The 19,199-nt window shown below is 48.5% G+C and overlaps 1 protein-coding gene across 1 annotated transcript; it reads right to left on the reverse strand.

The window, feature by feature from the left end:
- Positions 1-7,438: 7,438 nt before the first annotated feature.
- On the reverse strand, positions 7,439-18,167 carry LOC125338388 (spermatogenesis-associated protein 16-like). Its single transcript, XM_048329077.1, has 11 exons — positions 18,149-18,167; positions 17,376-17,762; positions 16,160-16,305; positions 15,366-15,455; positions 14,872-14,956; positions 14,558-14,705; positions 14,052-14,192; positions 13,706-13,818; positions 10,759-10,923; positions 9,404-9,481; positions 7,439-7,719 (listed from the first exon to the last, which is right to left on the reverse strand). Exons 1-11 carry the CDS (start codon positions 18,149-18,151, stop codon positions 7,513-7,515), a joined length of 1,563 nt encoding a protein of 520 aa, XP_048185034.1. The 5' UTR covers positions 18,152-18,167; the 3' UTR covers positions 7,439-7,512.
- Positions 18,168-19,199: the final 1,032 nt, after the last annotated feature.

The following is a 19,199-nucleotide window of genomic DNA, read 5'->3' on the forward strand; positions in this document are numbered from 1 at the left end:
CATGAGTGGCTGTGCTGGAAGGGGCTGCTTCAGGCTGGTTCCAGCTGGGTCTGGGCATGGGAGTCTTCATGGCAATGGCCTGCGCTGGCTGATGTGGGGCCTCAGGGTGCGCAGGGAGCACTGTGACACTGCGGGGCCCCATGGAACCAAGGGGACATTGTGACCTCTGGGCCCTGCCCTGCCCCTGGGGTGTTTCAGGAGCCCCGGGGCACCCAGGGCAGCAGAGCAGAGCCCCTGGCTCAGGAGGCAGCAGCTCCCCAGGCAGGCGGGTGAGGGGCGTGCTAGCCAGGTAACAAGAAGCCCAGAGGTCTGGCTGCATCCTCTGTGTCCGCAGCTCCAAGGAAGAGAGGGAGCTCCTCACCCAAAGGAGCTTGTCCTGGGCAAGCTGTCGGGTTGCACCAGCAGAGGCAGAGAAGGAAGGAGGGGACTCTTCGTATAGGTTCCGCGTGCAGGTTTATTCACAGGTGAAGGGACTAGGGACGAAGAGCCGATTTTTGAAGAGGGTCCAGGGATTTTATACTCGGGGAAGGTGTACTAGTTTGAAAAGAAACTAGTGGGAGACACCAAGTCAGAAGAACAATTTAATGGGGAAATTAAAGAAAAGGAAAAAAACCGAACAAAAATAAAGGCAGAAAACACTGGGTTAAACTGACAGAGTCAGAATACAACCAGACACCCTGTTAATCAGGGTGGTGGTAGCAGTGTGGTAGAATGGTGGCTGCAGTCCTCCTGAAGTGGTGATCCTGTAGAAAAAAGGGGCTGCTCTTCCTCAGAAGGTCACGTGGTGGCTGTGTAGCTCCTGTCCACTGGAAATCCAGTGGAAGGGTTGTCTCTGGTGTTCAGAATCTCAGCTTATATCCACGATGGGATGCTTGGTTCTTCCTTCTGGGTGGAGCATCTCACAATGGGGTAATGAGTCATGAGGCCAAGTGTTGATTAGGCTCATTAACAGAAGATAGTCCGGAGGGAGTTATCTCTGAGTCATGCGGCAGGACAATGATGGGCCATTAACAGAAAGATAGTCTGGGGGCAGGAGGCAAGGAAACACTGCCCCACCTGATTTCAACAGCTCACGAGGATGGTAATAGAAAACCCTGCAACCCAGGACAGCAGGAAAGGCGGGGATAAGGGATACCGCCAATAGGGTACGGCTAAGGAGGCAGGATTAACAATGAAGTAGGCAATGGGAAGAACTCAGAGGAGGGACTACAGGGGACAGCCAATGGGGTATCGAGTAACATAGAAACTTCTAGAGCTGATACATATTTAACTAAGGGAAATTAGTATTTACAGACTTATACATAAAACAGGGAGGGGAGAACAAGAACCAACCAATTTAGAACATGTAAATAACCGCACCAAGGGGTGATGGCATCTCACCCTAACCAGATAGTCTTTATACATTGGTGCCTGACCACCAAACAGTGGGTTCTAGTGTTTCATCTGGGGTTGGGGTGGCTGCAGCCACTTGCACTGCCACAAGGGGGGGGGCAGGAGGTGCCCATGGAGAAGAGGAAGGCCAAGGCCCAGCGCCCCAAGGGCAGCACCAGCTGAGGGCCGGGCAGGGAGGGAGAGGCCGGTGCTGGGATGGCGCCAGGGCTGCCCAGCAGTGTGCCAAGGCCGTGCCTCCATCCCACACCTCCTGCTCTTGGTCAGCCTGCAGCAGCAGCAGCCTCGGGGCAACCAGGGCCAGGCCTTGTCCTTCCAGCAGCAGTGGGAGCCATCGTGGCCTGGCCCGGGGGCCCTGGCGGGGACAAGGGCCGCAGTGGGGCAGCTGCTGTCCTGGCCGGCCCTTGCAGCCGGGCACCCCGGCCGGCGCCACAGCCCCAGCCAGCCCTGCCCGGCGCTCGGCAGCAGCAGGGGCACTGCCCAGCCCTGCGCCCGCCCCGCACCAGGAGGCCAAGGCGGCCTCTGTGTCCGGCAGCAGCCCGCACACAGAGCCTGCAGCCAGAGGCACATTCAGCTGCTCCTCAGCGTGCCCAGCGGGGCACACGGACGCAGCCCCGGCACAAGAGGAGGCACATTCAGCTGCTCCTCAGGCAGCACAGCGCGGCTGCCCCTGGACTCCTCCAGGCCTGCACAGCTCCCTCTTTCCTGGCACAAAAGCCCTTCAGGCTGATACCCAGGATTTCAGTTCCTTAGTCCTCCTTGTGGCAAATGACTCCAAGAGATGCCTGGGAAGTCTCAGGGAGATTCTGGAAGATGCAGGTTCACTGCAAAAGTAAAGATGTATCAATGTCAGCTTCCCTGGAACAATCTGGGGCTGCCAGACAGGATTTTTTGTTCTGAACTTGGAGGTCGAGATTCTCAGAGGTGTCTGGGAACAATGTCAGGTAGATCCGGAAGATCCAGGAACCATGAAAAGAGAAAAATCAGCTCTGGTACTTGCCTTGGAGGAGTCTAAGGGTTCTACCCAGGATTTCAAGTGCCTAAACCAGAGATGAAAAGACCCTGGCAGATGCCAGGAGGAGTCTCCAGTGGATCCCGGTCTAGAGAAAACTTCCAAATGAGCAAAAACATCTTGGGAATCTTCCCTGGAGAAATCTGGCGCTGCTTCCTGGAGCTTCTTCAAGGAGATGTGAAGACTCTGGGACCTACCTGGGAGAAGTCTTGGGTGGATTTCTCCAAAGGAGAAAAAACGTATTGGAAACCTTCCCTGGAAGATTGTGGGCCCGTGGTTATAAACTCAGGTCTCAAAATTAAAGATCGAAAGACTCCAAGAGAATCCTGGGAGGAATGTCAGGTGAACCCAGAAGGATGTAGTTTCTTGCAAGGGGGAAGAAAGCACCTGAGGCAGCTCTGCTGGGGCTTCTGCCTGGGATCTCAGCTCCTTAGAACGGATATGAAAAGACTCCAGGAGGTGCCTGGGGGGGGGACTCACATGGATCCTGGAAGATTCAGGATGCACAAGAAAAGAAAAGAAAAATCACCTTGTGTAATTCCCTTGGGTGAATCTGGAGCTGCTCTTGGGATCTCAGCTCCCTTGAGGAGAAGGGAATACGCTCCAGTGAATCAGGGGGATGGGAAGCAGGAGAATTAGTTTGTCAGGAACAATGCATCCAGCTTGGCCAGCATACCAGGGCAGGAAGAAAAGATAAGAGACCTCTGATAAAACCAGGGGGAGTCTCAGACAGATATCCTGCGAACTAGCTCAAACCAGTCTCAAAGGCCAGGGGTACAAAAGAGCATGCGCGGGGGAGAAAGGTGAAAAGTTCAGGACGAGGAAGACCTTCGGCCTTCATCAAAAAGACCCTCGGAGACCCCTACCAAAAAACACCAAACAACACTGCGCAAGCGCAACGCGGATGTAAATGACTTTTGGGTTCATTATAATACGAAGCGAGGCTGGGCGGGGCTAGGTGATGAATATGTATAGGCGTGTTGGGAAACTTAATGAATATGGAACTTGTAACCGGATAAATACCGAGCTGAATGCAGCTGTCGGCACACACGATTTTGGAGGAGCGATCCCCCGTGCGTCCCAGCGCTGGAAATAAACGTACCTACTTTACTACTTCTTTAGTAGTGGAGTTCTGGCCGCTCTTCATTTGGCGAGCAGCCAGGAGAAACTCTGTCCGGCTGCAGGATCGGCTGAGGAGCGGACATCCTTGGCGCGTCCCAGGGCTTTCCTGGAGGATCTCCGCCCCTCGGCTCGCTCACTGCGGCGGACAGACAACGACCTGGAACTGCGGATAAACGGTATGTTTTGCATTTAGGTTGCCTATAAGTCGTACGCGTGGCCAGGGCTGCTGGTAAGCCGCGAGGAGACGTCCCGCGTTCAGCGCAGTCCCTGTGAGGGTAAAGGTGGGACTTGCAAGCAACCGGCTACCGGAGCCGGCAAGGGGGAATCGCCGACCGATAGGGCGGCCGCTAGCGATCCTGGGAGCGGATCGGGTGATTCCAGGGGGGTCCCACCGGAACTTGTTACCGTGTCGGAAAATATAAGTGGGACCCTGAAACTATTACAAGCGAGTGTTGCGAACATTTTTGCTACTAGTAGCTGGTTTGAATGTTGTTGTGTTGCTTCTATGTCTGTGTGGATATTGGTTGTTGTCGGACTGCTTTTATGTGTGTAGATGTGTATTAGGTCGCCTATTCGTTTGTAAAACAGGAGCGTGCGTGTTGCCGTGTGTCGTTTGAGAGTGTGATATTGAGACATTTGTTTGGGGGGGAGTGCTTGCTTGTTGAATTTGGAATCGTGGCTGGGAGAACCTCTGCAGAAAGATTAGTGGCAGAGAATTTAGAGTTTGAAAGAGTACGTGGAATAACTTGTTTTTGTGGATGTATCAGAACCTTTTATTCAACGGGAGGATGGCAGGTTGCATGGGTATTAATACAGTGTAAAGTTTGTACGAGGAAGTGATACTGCTCTTCTGCCAGACGGCAGAGCCTGTGTTCTCAGTGCTATTAGAGGTACTCTGAAGCTGATTTTGAGCCTGAGATTTTAAGGATTGTGTGTGGGAAGTCGCATTTGGTACCTGAGATTTGGGAGGTTTGGGAAGAAAATTGGGAAAGAACTGTGAGAGAGTGTGAGAAAAAAAAAAAAAATTTTTTTTTTTGGGTGGAATCGAGATAAAACTAGGGGACAGAGGTAGAAACAGCAGCAGCAAAGCAGGCTTGGCAGAAGGCACAAGAGAACTTATAAAGAGTGACCTATACACTATACAGGTGGCCTGAAGGGGGTGGCACAGTATTTGAGTGAACTCCAACTCTGAATAGGATGGGAACCAGACAAAGTAAGGAAATCCCCAGAGCAAGCCCGCTCGGCTGTATTCTGGCACATTGGAAGGAGATAGTAGGAGCTGGAGGCACAGAAAATAAAAGAACCCTTATAAAATACTGTACCCAGTGGTGGCCACTGTATAAATTAGGAAATGAAGCCAAATGGCCATCTAATGGAACTTTAGATTATAATACCTTGCTTCAGTTAATGCTGTTTCTGAGGCGGGAAGGTAAATGGGAAGAAGTTTCCTACGCTGACGCATTTTTTTCTCTCCGAAAACACCCTGAATGGCAGAGAGATTGTGGAATCAAACCCCCCAGTGATCCTATGGTGTTAGCTCTGGAAAAAGAAAATAATAAGGGCCAAAGAAGAATTAAACAATGCTGCTCGTCATGCAGTATAGGTCAGAGATGTACAAGGTCAGACAAAGTCTATCAAGCAGCAGCCCAGGGACAAGATGATGATGAATTAACCAATTTGCTTAAGCCTCCCCTTAGGAGACAGGAAGAGGATGCGGACTCGGAAGGAGCACCAACGCCAACCTCCTCTCCCCCGGGCAGTCCTGTCTCGTCCCGAACCAGGAAACAGGTACTGATGGCACCCCTGAGAGAGGCAGTGGCACCTGATGGGGATACAATGTTAATTAGAGTACCTTTCTCTACTGCTGACCTAGATGCATGGCATAACGTTGCCAAAAATTACCAAAGGGATCCAGCAGGCACTGCTGAGCGCTTGCGACTTATAATCAAACAGCATAATCCAGATTGGGCTGATATACAATTATTAGTGGGTGGACTAACAGAGACAGAAAGACAGTTAGTTTTGAAAACAGCTCGAGACTTGGCAGAGGACTATTACAAAACACAACAATTAGATGTAAAAGATTACTTCCCACTCCAGGAACCACACTGGAATCCAAATAGAACAGCTGAATTCAAGAAATTAAAAGGTTATCAAGAATGGATAGCAAAAGGGGTGGAAAGGGCTATTCCCAAGACCCTAAACTGGTCAGCTTTGTACGCAATAAGACAGGGTCCTTCCGAGTCACCATCCGAATTCCTGGATCGTCTGACGGATGCAATGCGCCGTAACACATCGCTGGATCCTGAGACCGAGGTAGGGCTACAAGAGCTGGTATCTTTGTTTCTAGGACAATCCACAGGAGATAGCAGACGTAAATTGCAGAAACTTCCGGGGCCAGAAGGGAGGAACCTGAGGCTCAGCAGGGACCGCGCCCATGAGCTGGAGCCGCCGGTGGAGCATCAGCTGCTCGGGCGGTCTCTGGGGAGAAGCAGGGCTGTCCTCTGCTCCCGCTGACAGCTCCGGCGGCTCTGGGAACCTGCGTGCCCGGGCAGCCCCAGCGGTGCCAGATGTGCCCCCGGGACAGGCGCTGCCGAGGGAGGGCGAGACGTGGGGCTGAGTCCTGAGCCCGAGAGGGGCTCTGGAGGAGGCAGGGGCAGCTCCGCTCCTCCCTGCAGGGTTTGTGCCCTGCTCGGAACCAGTTCCCATCCAGTGGGGGAAAATACCACCCCTGGGGCACGCAGGAGAACAAAGGGCTTCCCACCCTTAATCCCGGCCCAGCAGCTGGGCTCCGTTTTGCTTTCGCCCGTTGCCCTGCTGTTGTGTTTCTGCCCTCGCAGCTTCCGCCGCCTCCAGGGCCCGGCTGCCGCTTTTCCCCTTGGGAGCGTCCCAGCGGCTGCAGGGAAGGCAAGGGAGGCTCCGTTCGCCCGGCTGAGGGTGCGGGATCCCTGTGTCCAGAGCTGCTCGGGCAGGATGTGACAGAGCTTGGACACAGGATACGCTCAGAGCAGAAGGTTAGTGTTGCTTACAATGTTAGAGTAAATACAGTGTAGTAAAATTGATCACAACTGAATGGAATTTAAATTGAAATTCCTACAACTCACATTTTATACCATAAAGTACAATTTAATACAACTGACATTTAAACAAATACAGCTTAAAAGTTTGCAACGTTAAATACAATTGAAATTGAAATTCATACAACTTTAATACAAGTAAATCCAATTTAATGCAATGTAAACCTTATTTCATATCTAACAGTTAATGCAAGTAAATACTATTTAACGTCATTTAAATTTAAACTGATACAACTTAGTTTTATGCAACGGATAAATAAATAATTTAGTACAATTTAAATTCATACAACTAAAGTTAATGCAAGTAAATACTATTTGATACCATTTAAATTAGTATAACTTAAATTTATGCACCTAAATACAGTTAAATACAAGTTTAGATTCATACAATTTGAATACAAGTAAATACAAATGAATGCAATCTGAATTTAAATTCATACAACTTAATGCAAGGAAATACTATTTAATACCACTTACATTTAAACTAATACAACTTAAATTTATACAGTTAAATACAGTTTAATACAATATGTTTAAATTCATACAACTTAAAATTAATAAAAGTAAATACAAATGAATGCAATCTGAATTTAATACAACTTCAAGTTAATGCAAGTAAATACTACTTAATACCACTTTAATTTAAATTAATACAAGTTCAATTTATATAGTTAAATACAATTGAATATAATTTAAATTAATAATAATTGAATATATATAATATATAAAATATATAATATATAATATGTAATATGTCATATGGAATATATAATATATAATATATAACACATATAATAAATAATAAATATAATTTAAATTAATACAACTTCAACGGTTTTTCAAGTTAATATAATTTAAAATAAGATTAACATCTATCAAATTGATATCAATAGCTACAAAATACCTACAAAATCAACTTTTTGCAAAAGCTATGCGTCTTTTTTTTGGCCCTGTGGCCAAGCTTCGTGGGTTGGGAATGAACATGTTTGTATTTTTCAGTCTCAAATATCCCTGTCCCCTTGGAGTCCAGTTCATGTTTTCCATTCCAGGTATTTGCATGTGTGGGGTCCTTAAGTAATGCTCTTCTCCTTCCCTCAAGTACTCTTCAATTAGTGCCACCTGCAATTAGAAAGAAGTGGTGTCACAAGCAACTCCATTCGCCTCTATAAAAACTTTAAAAGCTTCTGCAATTAGTTTATTTCAAAACTAATAGTCATTAGAAACAGAAACACATGAAGCCTCCTCTTGGGCAACTGGCTGCAGCAGTGGTACCTGACTTTGTCATTATTTTTGTTTTCTCCATTTCTGTTTGGATTCAGTTACTTCATTGCTGTGGAATAGACTCCCTTCACACGGAGCTCCACTCAAGATGCAAACCCTGCATCATGGGAGAATCTAAAGAATCAATCTGCCCATTGCATTTTAAGCTGAAATAATTAAAAAAAAAACAAAACAAACTCCTGCTCGGCCGTGCTGACAGGCATCCAGTGCAGTGTGCCTTCTTCAGGCACAGCACAGAAGAATGGACTGGGAATTAATCCAAGCATGGCTTCCTCTTGTATTGATCCGTGTCCTGAGTTGTCCCTAAAGTGCTCCTCAGCCCTGGCCTTGGATTGGAGCTGTGCCACACACTCTGGCCATGGTTTGGTTTGGGTCGGTGAGGGGGATGTGTTTTTGAGAGAGGCAAGCAGGAAAGTTGATGCACAATTCCATCTGCTGCCCTGGGGTGCTGAGGGCACAAGGAGTCTGGCAGAGAAGCTCTGCCTCCTCCTCATCCCACAGGGCTGGCAAAGGGGACCTGTTCAGGGGATGGGCTGCACATAGCACCGTGCATGATGCCATGGAAAAGAGTTTTCTGCAGTGCTGCTGAAGCTTGATGGGCACTCGTGCCTGGGCTGTGGCTCCTTTGCTGCCAAGAGATCCATGGCCACAGGTGCACAGGAAGCTTTGGGCTCTCCAAAGAACCTCAGGGATTGCCTTTGCTGTCATGTGCTTGGCATAAAAACATGCAGAGGATCAGAGAGAGGATTCCTGGTGCCAGCCTCATTTTGAACAAGTGGAAGTAAAAGCCTAGGAAATCGTGCACTGGCCAAAAGCATATGGGAAGTCTGGGGAAGACTGATCCCGTAATAGAAAGGTCCAGTGCAGGGCTTGGCGCTATTAACCATAACCACTGAGCCCCCAGGACTCTTCAGCCAGAGACCAAATTAAAATGTCTGCGCAACATTCCTCTGCCTGTTCTATTTTGGGGGTAGTGTTGGTGTCTGGGTGAGCACAAAGGGCAGAAAGAGGAAGGAAAACGTGTCCCAGGCGATGGGTGGGGTGTGGAGTGAGGGCAAAGGGGACACTGGAACAGCAGCAGGATTTACAGCAGCTCCTTTAGGACCATCCAGCAGTGTCTGCCCTGCTGGGGATGCCACCCGGAAGCAGCAGAGGAATGATGTTCCTACCTGGAACTGTGGTTTGGCATGGTCTGCCTGTGCTTTTCATATTTATAGAATAGGTGTTGGCTCCAGCCCCCCAAATAAGAACTAATCTGGCACATCAGTTGCTGACATCAGTGCCTGACACTGCACTGACACCAGTGCCTGGTGCAGCTGAACAGCTGGGATGCTGTTTGCACAGCAGGGATGCACTCAGACCCTCGCTGACTCCCAAGCCTGAGCATGGACAGAGGTCAAGGCACGGGATCAGGTTTCACCCGGCACATCCTCTCTTTTCTGCCTTTTGAACAGACCAGAGTTAGGGACATTTCCTGCCCAAGGAACAATCTGCTCTCCTGCCCTTTGCTGCAGGCTGTTACCTTCTGTATTTTAGTCCACACACGCTCTCCAGTTCTTCCTGCGAGGATGTCCACAGCATCTGCCATCAGTGACTGCAGCTGTGGCACCGAGATACAAACAATTGGTGTGGAATTCACAGAGAAATCATTTCTCTGCATACACAAATTATATCCTAATTAAAATCATTTGCACGCTGATGATTTTGTGACTCATCTTTCACACAGTGAGCACAGCCAACTCATCTTTGCTTCAGCCCTTGCACTGCGTCCTTGTGGATCTAAAATACTCCCCACAGTCCCCTTCCAGGGTAGTCCTGGCATTGCCTCACCCTGCAGCCTTCCCAACTCCTGGAAGATGGTTCAGATACTCTTAATTCAGACACAGAGAGGCAAGGATTGGATCCAGGGAGTCCTGCCCTTAGCATCAGTGTTTAGGAACAAACTGGGAAAAGCTGGTACTTGAGACCTGTGCTATTGCTGCACTCTTTTAAAAAATTCTCTTCCAAAATGTTGAGTTAGTTAAAGTGAATCCAAACAAAAGGTTTTGGAGTCTCTTCCCAAGCATTTTACTCATGACAAGGAATTAAGATCTACTGGGACTATGTCTGTAGATATCAACATTCCCGGGTGTGCTCCAACACAGTTGGAGGCACAAGGCTTCCCCAAAGGCGTCCCTTTGGGGGAGGAAGAGAGACACCATCTGCCACTGATGCAGAGCAAGAAGGAGATGTTCCCCCCCCCTCTTTTTTCCCCAACCCCCTTGGATACCATCACTTTTGGCCTCGTTGGCTCCAGCCATCACCCCACTGCTGACCCTTGCTGGAGCTGGGTTGGCTCAGCCAAGGGCCCAGTCCATGTTTCTCATGCGTTCTTCACTGTCTTGGGGCACCTCTGCAGCAAGTCTGACAAGTTACCATGAGCAGGCAGACAGGTTTGTTCTGAGACAGGGAGTATGTGGTGCATGGACCCAGCACAGAAAATCAATTTTCCCTCCTTTCCCCCTCTCCTTCTCAGCTCTAGCCGGATTCAGGCTGTTTTGCTGCAGGTGCCTTCTGAGGTCAGAGATGTCAAGGCAGCATGATCTGAATCATTGCAATCATTTTTCCAGACTGATCTGGGGAGGTTCTGGGGGCAGAGAAGGGATTTTCCATAGATACTGACAGGTGAGTCCTGGTGGCTCTATCAATCACCCTTGCAGGTGATCAGCACCTCCTCTGTCAAAGCACTGAAGGAGGATTTGAGAACTCTTTCAGGTCCCCACATTGGACAAACGACTTCCAGAGCACAGGGTGGAAATACAGAACTCTGCCCTGGCCCTTCCTGCTCTGTCTCCCAGCTCGCAGAGGCCAAAACAAGTGTTGGAAATCCAAACCTACCAGCTTGTCATCCTCCTGAGAGACTCTCTGCAGGTAGGGAGCAGTCGCCAGCTCAGCCATTGCCTGGGTCATCACCTGGGCCTGTTCCTCCCGTCTCTGCAGGCGGCTGAGCAGGCTGGCGTGGTGGAACTGCTCGATGGCCCGTGCACATGGGCCACGCTCATCCTGTTTGCCCGGGAAAAGAGAGGAGGTGAGAGGAGAGGCACAGGGAGCACCCTGATCCTTGGACTCCTGTGCCTCAAGGCTTCTCATCAGTGTTTGTGCTGGTCCTGCTCTCAGCAGTGTGCCATCCAGCACCTTTCAGGCCACGCTGCTGGGACGGGCTTTAGAGAGGGAACAAAAAGACTTTCTTGCTATAACCTCTCTAGTAGGACTAGGAAAACAAAGATGTCATCATGATACATGGGAAGGGGAGACAATAGGTGACAAAGACGAATGCAGTTTTCTCCTTTGGAAAGGGCTTTTCCATCACCCCCTCCACTGAACATCACCTGACTTTCCTGGATGGCTTTTCCAGTCTCAGGAAGGAGGCTGAGGAAAGGGTGCAGGGTGTCAGCTCATGGTTTGGGCACAGACAGGCCAATCTATGGTTTCAAAGACAGACCCTGGAGGAACTAAAACCTACAGAGGTGGTCTCTGACCTCCAGGCAGCCAGGAACATGTCAGGCTTGAAGCATGTTCAGGCTTTCCCTTCACATCTGAGCCAGAGCAGTGTGTGTATAAATGACGTAGTGAACTGAACTCCAGGCTGTGTGGCTGCAAAACCGAGGGAGCAGAATTGACTTCTCTTAACTGTTGCCATGGTTTAATGAGCTTGGCTTTAGCACTGAGATGGTTTGGTCAAAACCAACCTGAGCAGAACAAGAAGTTGGATTGCACGTTTGCATCCGCAAAAGAGGAAGAGGGCGGCAGAAAGAAACGTTTGTTCTGTTAAATCCCAAATATATTATTTTTTCCTCTCCAAGTAAGTTGTAATGCTTGAGTCTGTAGCTGAAGTTTGGCCGTTTTTAATTTAGCTTACGTGTGATGGAAATAAAACAGCATCATGTTTGTAGCTTGAAGACAATTGTGGAATACATTAAAGAAAACAAAAGTGGCCCAGTCTCTGTCAGTGCCATAAAGAGAGATGAGTCCCCAGCAGCAGAGCAGCTCTGGCTTTGTGCCCATCTCTCTTCCCAGGTAGAACTGGCACTGCCATCTGCTCCTTGAGTCAGAGGTTCGGTCTCGCTGGGATCACTGAACGCTCTGTAAACTGAAGGGGAAGGGAATATGTTTCCCCTGATGATGGATGTGGACCTGGCAGCTGTTCCAACTCAGTGACTCTCTCTTCTTTCCTGGGGCTTTCCTCCTCTCCATGGCAGGTCCCACACCGACCTCTGGGACTGGTTATGAACCTGCAGGCCCATGTTTCAGCCCAGTTCCCTGTCCTTCCTGCTGTGGAGGTGGCACCAGGGTAGCCCTTGCCTAAACCACGGGGCTGCTGTGCCAGCCTCCTTGAGAAAAAAAGTCACTTGGCTGCTGCCTTCAGTGGTGCTGGAGTTTTACCCTGGCTTTTCTGGGAATGCACTTGTGTTTCAGCAAGAATATTTAAATGTAAAGGTGTAAAGCTCATAGAAAATACTGGTGTGTGGCAGCAGTGTAAATGCCTACAGTGGGGACTGGCTTGGGCAGTCCTAAGGCAGCACCCTGTTCTCATCTCTGACAGGATGAATTTCTTTTCCCTGTGCCCTGGAAACCAGACCTCACTGCTTATCTCCGCTTGAACTGTGTGTTCCTGTTCCTCCAAATTAATTTACAGAAGAGGGGAGTCATGAGGAGTGCAAAACCTGCCTGATTTCAAAGTTTTTTCTCTTCCTGTTACTCTTTTGAGGCTGCAGTAGTTGCAATAGACAAATCTCAGCTCCAAAAGCAAAGAGAGAAGTGGGGGGTCAAAAAAAAATTTAAAAGCCCCAGTTTTTCTGGGGCTTTCAGAAAGACCAGGATTTTATTGTGTATCCAGTATCCAACCCACACTCTGTTTGTAGTTGTAACTTCTCCAAGTGCATCGAAGGGAATGCCCCCAGCAGGAACAGATCCTCCCCTTTCCCAAAGCTGCCACTTGCATTACTCTGCACATTGGGAACTGGGGCTTTTGGTCATCCAAAGCCAAGAGCAAAGGGCTTCAGGAAAGCACTGGAAAGAAGCAGCTGTGTTTCCTCAGGGACATCTGCCCTCCATCCACTCCACTTCCCTCACCCCAGCGTGGATGCTTTTGGCCAAGCCCCGCACACCTTTCCCTCTGCTGAGTGCCTGAGTTCCGGTGCTTGCTGCTGCTCCAGCAACTGCCCTCTAGGAGGAGAGAAGTCAGAGCCTCCCCAGATCTCTAGCTCATGTTTCTTTTTTCAGGAGAATAATTTAAGAATTGCATGAAAACAGTCTCGTCTATGTGCAAATTTGATTGTGGACCTTTGTGCTAATTGTCAGCCAGGGTGCTAAAAGCTGTGTCCATTATGGCAGAAAGGATGGAGCAGAGGTAACTACCATCACCTGGCTTATGGTTGTAACAGATGGGAGGATTATTTCACATCCTTCATTCCACAGAGATCCAGATCTCAATCACGAGAAGTGTTTCAAGTAGCAATGATTAACTCTTGATGGAGCTCTGGGTGGGAGGTGCAGTCTACTATGGGTATGAAACAGAGTGAGTAACTGTGGTTATGTGAAGTAGGGATATAATATCATAGGCCATAAAGATTGGCAAAAATTGCATGTGGAGGGATTCTCAAGTGGTCACTGTTAAGTCATTAGGACTCCTTTTCAAAAGTGTCTAAAGCCACTGGAGCTCTGTTCCTAATGCAATTCACGGAGCATTTGTGGACACTGGAGGAGCATGTGCAGCAGGAATTACCCCCCAACAGCACACGTCCTTCCCACACACCACATACCAGAAAGGGAATGGGATACTCACCTTTATTTTAGTGCTTCCTATAAAAGCCATGGCTGCCATGATCCTTTTCCCAGTGTTCTGCCAAAATGTTTCTTCTTCTTCCTCCATGCTGGGACTGAAAGCTCTTTTCCGGCCTATGAAGCGAAATTACAGAACCACAGAGGCTGTTTATTCATCTCCCTTTTCTTTAGGGCATCTGGCAGGATGCTGGGTGAACTGGAGGAGGAGTGGAGGGGATGGGAAGAGCTGGGCCATCAAGGCGGCTGGCATGGAGAAATGGGTCCTGAGACACCTCTCACCCTCTCATTTAGTAAGGATTGTGGGGGTCACCCCTGAGCCAGGCCAGTTCTTAAGCAAGTTGGCATACCTCGAAAGACTGGCAGTTTTCGAGTTACAGACATTTCCACGGTTTTTCCAATCTCTTTGTTTCTGAAGCCCAGAGTCAGTAAGTACTGCTGGTCAGGGTGAGATTCAGCCCTCTCTGGCAACAGGTGAATTCCATGAGGATCTGCATAGGGAAAGGAAAATAATTTCCACTGTCCTATTTCTTTTCAGCTGTAAGAGAAGTTACTTTTTTGGAGAAAAATAAGGGAAGTCAAAGAAGGAGTGAAACGGTCTCCAGAAACCTTGCAAAACACAGATGACAAAACCAACACATCCAGCTCTCACTGGGCTTTGAATCTTAGGGCTCTGCAGCCTTTTGCATCAACTGCTTTCATTTTTCTGATGCCTGAGATAAAGCATATTCTGCCCAATACCCCACAGTGTCTGGAGCCCAAGCAGCTCAAACTTTCCAACTGTCTCCGACTCTTTTGAATTCAGCCACACAAACAGAGTCCACAGTGCTTAAGGGCAGCTGAAAACTGCTGTTACCTGTAAATATGTGCTGCACGTAATCAGGGTGCTTCTCAGCAAAGCTTTTGTTGGCCTCCTTTATTTTGTCAGTCTTGTTCTCTTTCTCAAAAGGTGTGTACAGAACAGAAAAAGAGACTTCTCCACTAAGGGCTTCTTGAGTCATAGCCTAGAAAAGGGCAAAAAAATTAGACACTTAGTGAAAAAAACCCAAACAAAACAACCAGGTCGTTTGGATGGAGACTCCATGAGCCAGGAGTTGGTCTCAGTGGTCCTTGGGGGTCCCTCCCAGCCTGGCATATCCTGTGATTCCTTCCCAGGCTGTCAGTTGTTACCTGCCAGTACAGCTGGATGAGGTCACTGGTCTCCAGCCCAGCTCCTTCAGCCAAGACGTACAGATACTGCGCGACCATGGCGCTCCTGAGGACAAAAGCAGCAGAGGAGTGTGCAGGCAGAGAAGGGGATCTGTGGCCAGACTGAAAGGAGGTCCTATTCACAGAGTGTCACGTGAGGTTGATACCAAAGGTTACACAGAACTCCCAAGTCCTTGTCCAACTTTTAGAAAAGTACCAGCAAACACATTTTTAGCTCGCTAAACTCTTGCCAGCAAATAGCCCTGGATGTCATTTAGGGCCGCAAGTGGGATTATTCACGTTAACATGAACTGGGAAGACTGGAGCTCTGCTGCCCCTGAGATCACACACACAAAGCCAGTGCAAAGTTCCGACGGATTTTGGAAAAGCCTGGCTCTCGGAGGATGTGTCACTGCCGAGAGCTGCAAGGAAAGGGATGCAGAGGAGCCCTGTGGAAGCCCGAGCAGCAGAAGTACCTTGCAGCCTCCGAGTATCTGTGCAGGCACCGAAAGCAAGCGGCTTGGCGCAGGTGACTGCGGAAGTGAGAGGGGTTCTGAATGATGCTCCTTGGAGACAGAAGAGGAATGGACAAGCTTAGACTGAGGTTTCTTACGTCATTAAAGCTTCTAAGAATCAAACGGTGACTGAGGCAGACACTGTGTGCACTTCTGCTCTACAACTCCATGCTACATCTCCAATGTCAGGTGAACTCTCTCTCCCTCTCCCTCTCCCTCTCTCTCCAGCTGTGGTCGATGAAGAAAATAGTACTAAAAATATTACTTAAAGGTTAATTTCATTGTGGTTTTATCCTAAATGCAATTTCATTAGGGGTTTGTGTATTCTAGAAGAAATGTTTCAGGGGCAATATTCTCTCTTGCCTTCGGCGTGTAGGTAGCATAAGTAAAACTGCTACAGCACAAGTTCTTGTTAACCCCCAGCTCCCCAGGCAGGAGCAGCAGGTGTCTGGCCCATCTCCCTGGAAACATTGTGCATCTGGAATGTTTCAGAAGGTGAACCTGAGTTATTTTGAAATACTCTTTGTACAAGGCATAGGTGCAATGTGGGTGAACCTTGGCCCGTGTATTAGACCCTTCACTTCAACAGATGCCATTCGTCCAATCGAAACACCAGTGCCCCATGTAAGGTGTGTTTTCCTGATCCTTCTTTTCTCACCATTAGACTGGTTCTTCCTGCACTGCAGTTATTCCTAGTCTTTGTTTCATGGTGGATTTCAGTCTTAGCAGTGACTCTAATCCATATTTTCTCTCACCTGTGTGAATGTTGCAGAGCAAGGTCAGGCTGCCCCAGTTTTAAGTAGCAGATGACGAGCTTTGACTCAATCCAACTGGCAAGCCTGGAAATATCATCTGGAGAGGACTTCAAGGGGTCCTCTGTAGCAAAGCCTTTACTGCAAAGCTGCACATGAAACAAAACCATGATTTCCAATTATTAGAATACACCATGTGCTGCTAGGTGGAAATACTTTTTGTGACTGATCAGTGGAGAAAACTCAAGTCTCATAGACTGTGGCTCTAACTAAAGTCAGCATTACAAAAATCAGTACAGAGGACAGAAAGGTCTTTCAGGGATGTTTTGGTTTTTGCTTCTGGGGAAAGCTGGATTAAGAGACTGCTGAGAAGCCCCAGCCCTACAATTCTGTGATGTCCCAATCACTCTGTCCGCAATCCCAGGGATTCATTTCTTCATCCCTTTTCCTGGTATGTCCATTCACCAGCCTTTCCTCTTAGGAGGAGACAAGCCCTCCTTTCCTCTTAAGTGACCCGTGGTGCTGTCCCTACCACAGCTCATTTCAGAATATAGGGGGCAACAAAGCACTTAAAAATGACGATACTTTATCATTTTACTCACTAGCTGCTGTAATATTTATCACTTAAAAAAAATTACTTCAGTATTGTAGAAAAAGCCAGTTAGGGATAGGATATTTGAGGATAGGATAGTTGCTTGTGAACTGGAAAGCCCCTAGTATTTGACAAATGCTTTTGAATGAAGTTTGGCAGAACAGTGCTAAAAGAAGTGCAGGCGGTCGCTTTCTCAGGGTTTCAAGTGCCTGGCTGAAGAGATTGGAGTCAGAGTGGAGAGAAAACATTATCTAGGGCAGAGTGAAAACTCCCAAGTATTGAGAGGGCATTTGTTGCTGATTAAACAATGCTGGGATTAAAAAGAGGAGCATTTTTTTCATGCTATGGGACTTCCATTTCCTCTACACGTTAATACAGTTCAGAACTTGGAGAAAAATACAAAATTACCTGAGATTCTCTGGTTCAGTCCAACACTTCCCCCCTTCTGCGGTTTATTTAGAACTCCTAATTTTCACATCTCAGGTGAAATTGCATCTCGGGATTTCTCTTCAACCCTAAGCATTCCAGCTTGGTGCTCCTGGTTCCCTTTGCTATTCCTGCCCCAGGGAGTGCCGGGACAGCCCCGCCGTGGCTTTACCGGGGGGTCACACCCCTTTAGCCCCGTACCTCCAGTGCCGTGGAGAACTTGGCCGCGGCTGCTGCGAAATCGCGCTGCGTGTACCGAGCGCTGCCGTCCCGCAGGGCGGCCTGGAGCGCAGCGCCAGCGCGGTGCCACACGCTGTCCCCTGCGGCTGGGGCAGGAGCCTGGCCCGCTGCTGCTGCCACTGCAGACATCAGCGGCTCGCCAGGCTCCGCCTCAGTGTCCGCCTCATCAGCGCCGATCAGCTCCGCTTCTATTTCCCTGAGTCTGGAGAGAGGAATGGGAAGCGGAGGGCCCGGGAATGTCCCTGTGCCGCTCTCTGCTGGCGTTTCTGCGTTTGTCCCGGACAGATTTCCATGGCTTTCTGCTTTATCTGCGCCACTCTGCGGTCGTTGTTTGTGCTCTTCTGCCTCCTGCAAGAGAAGGAGCAGGAGGTGAGAGGAGAAGCGTGGGATTTAAAGTCATTTCAGAGAACCCCAGCATGGTTTGGGTTGGAAGGGACCTCCAGGATCATCTCATTCCACCCCCCTGCCATGGGCAGGGTCACCTTCCACTATCCCAGGTCACTCCAAGCCCCGTCCAGCCTGGCCTTGGACACTTACAGGGATGGGGCAGCCACTGCTTCTCTGGACAGCCTGTGCCAGGGCCTCAGCACCCTCACAGCCAAGAGTTTCTTCCTAAAATCCAATCCAAATCTCTTTCACCTTAAAGCCATTCCCCTTTGTCACAACTTGCCTTTGCAAAATGTCCCAGGAAAGCTTTGTTTTGTTTCCAGAAGTGATTTCGGAAAATACTTTACCATGGATTTTAGCACCAAATAGGGTGACATGAAGGGGCAATATGTTAAAATTAGTTGCCTTTCATTCTTTTAACTTTACTGGATGCATTGGGATAAATAGATTTGGAACATATTATTGAATTAAATTGAATGAAGAAAAGAAAACAGAATGAAATAAAATGCAAGTATCTGGGGAAAAAATGTCTTTTCATAGTCCTGAGTGGAGATCTAATGTTCCTTCTCTGCCTTATCCTGCTAAAAGGAGGGCAGGTATTCCGTCCTGTGAATCGCTCCAAACCGAGCCTAGGGACACTTGTGAGACGGCGTCCAAGAGCAGGCGTTTGCTTTATTCGGTGCCGGCTGTGCGGGGATCGCTCCTCCTAGCACACACCCACCCCAGGCACACGGCAGATTACCATGTACGGTTACATTTTATGTATATTCATTATTTGCTTTAGAAAAGGTGTGGTTATGCAAACTATTTTTTGGAACTCATCATTATCATTAGCACACGCAGAGCACAGGGCTCCCTGGTGGTTGTGCTGAGGAAGGCTTCAAGTCTTCCTCAGGGGGTGTCTTGATGAAGGCCGTGTGTCTTCTCCACTGTGCGCTTTTCACCTTTCTCCTCTAGGCATGCACAGTCTCTGCTGTTTCAGCAGTTTCTTCACTGGTTTTAGCAAGCTTTGTCCTTCATTCTTGCAAGTTTTGTCTTGCCAAGTTACATTCCGTGTCTTAAGCTTATGGCTAACATTTGCTAACTTTTAACACCGTATCTTATGTTTTCATAATGCTTTCACAAGTACCGTGATCTTAACCCTTTCACCTATTCCAAAGTACCACCTGAGATGCCTCTTCTGATCCCAACAAGAATGGGTGTTCCCTGATGGAGAACCAATTTCAAAATCTACTTAAACCTATGAAATCTATTTCTGCACTGAGCACATTGAATATGCTTAGGACATGGATTCCTGTGACCACAGCAGAATTAAACAGTGCCATCTGAGATCAGATTCCTCTTATAGTTGTACATGTTCACTGTCAAAGACGTTGTTAAACTGACCAAGCAGAGGAA

The sequence above is a fragment of the Corvus hawaiiensis genome, chromosome 25, assembly GCF_020740725.1.
Source record: "Corvus hawaiiensis isolate bCorHaw1 chromosome 25, bCorHaw1.pri.cur, whole genome shotgun sequence".
In the NCBI taxonomy this organism is placed as follows: Eukaryota; Metazoa; Chordata; class Aves; order Passeriformes; family Corvidae; genus Corvus; species Corvus hawaiiensis.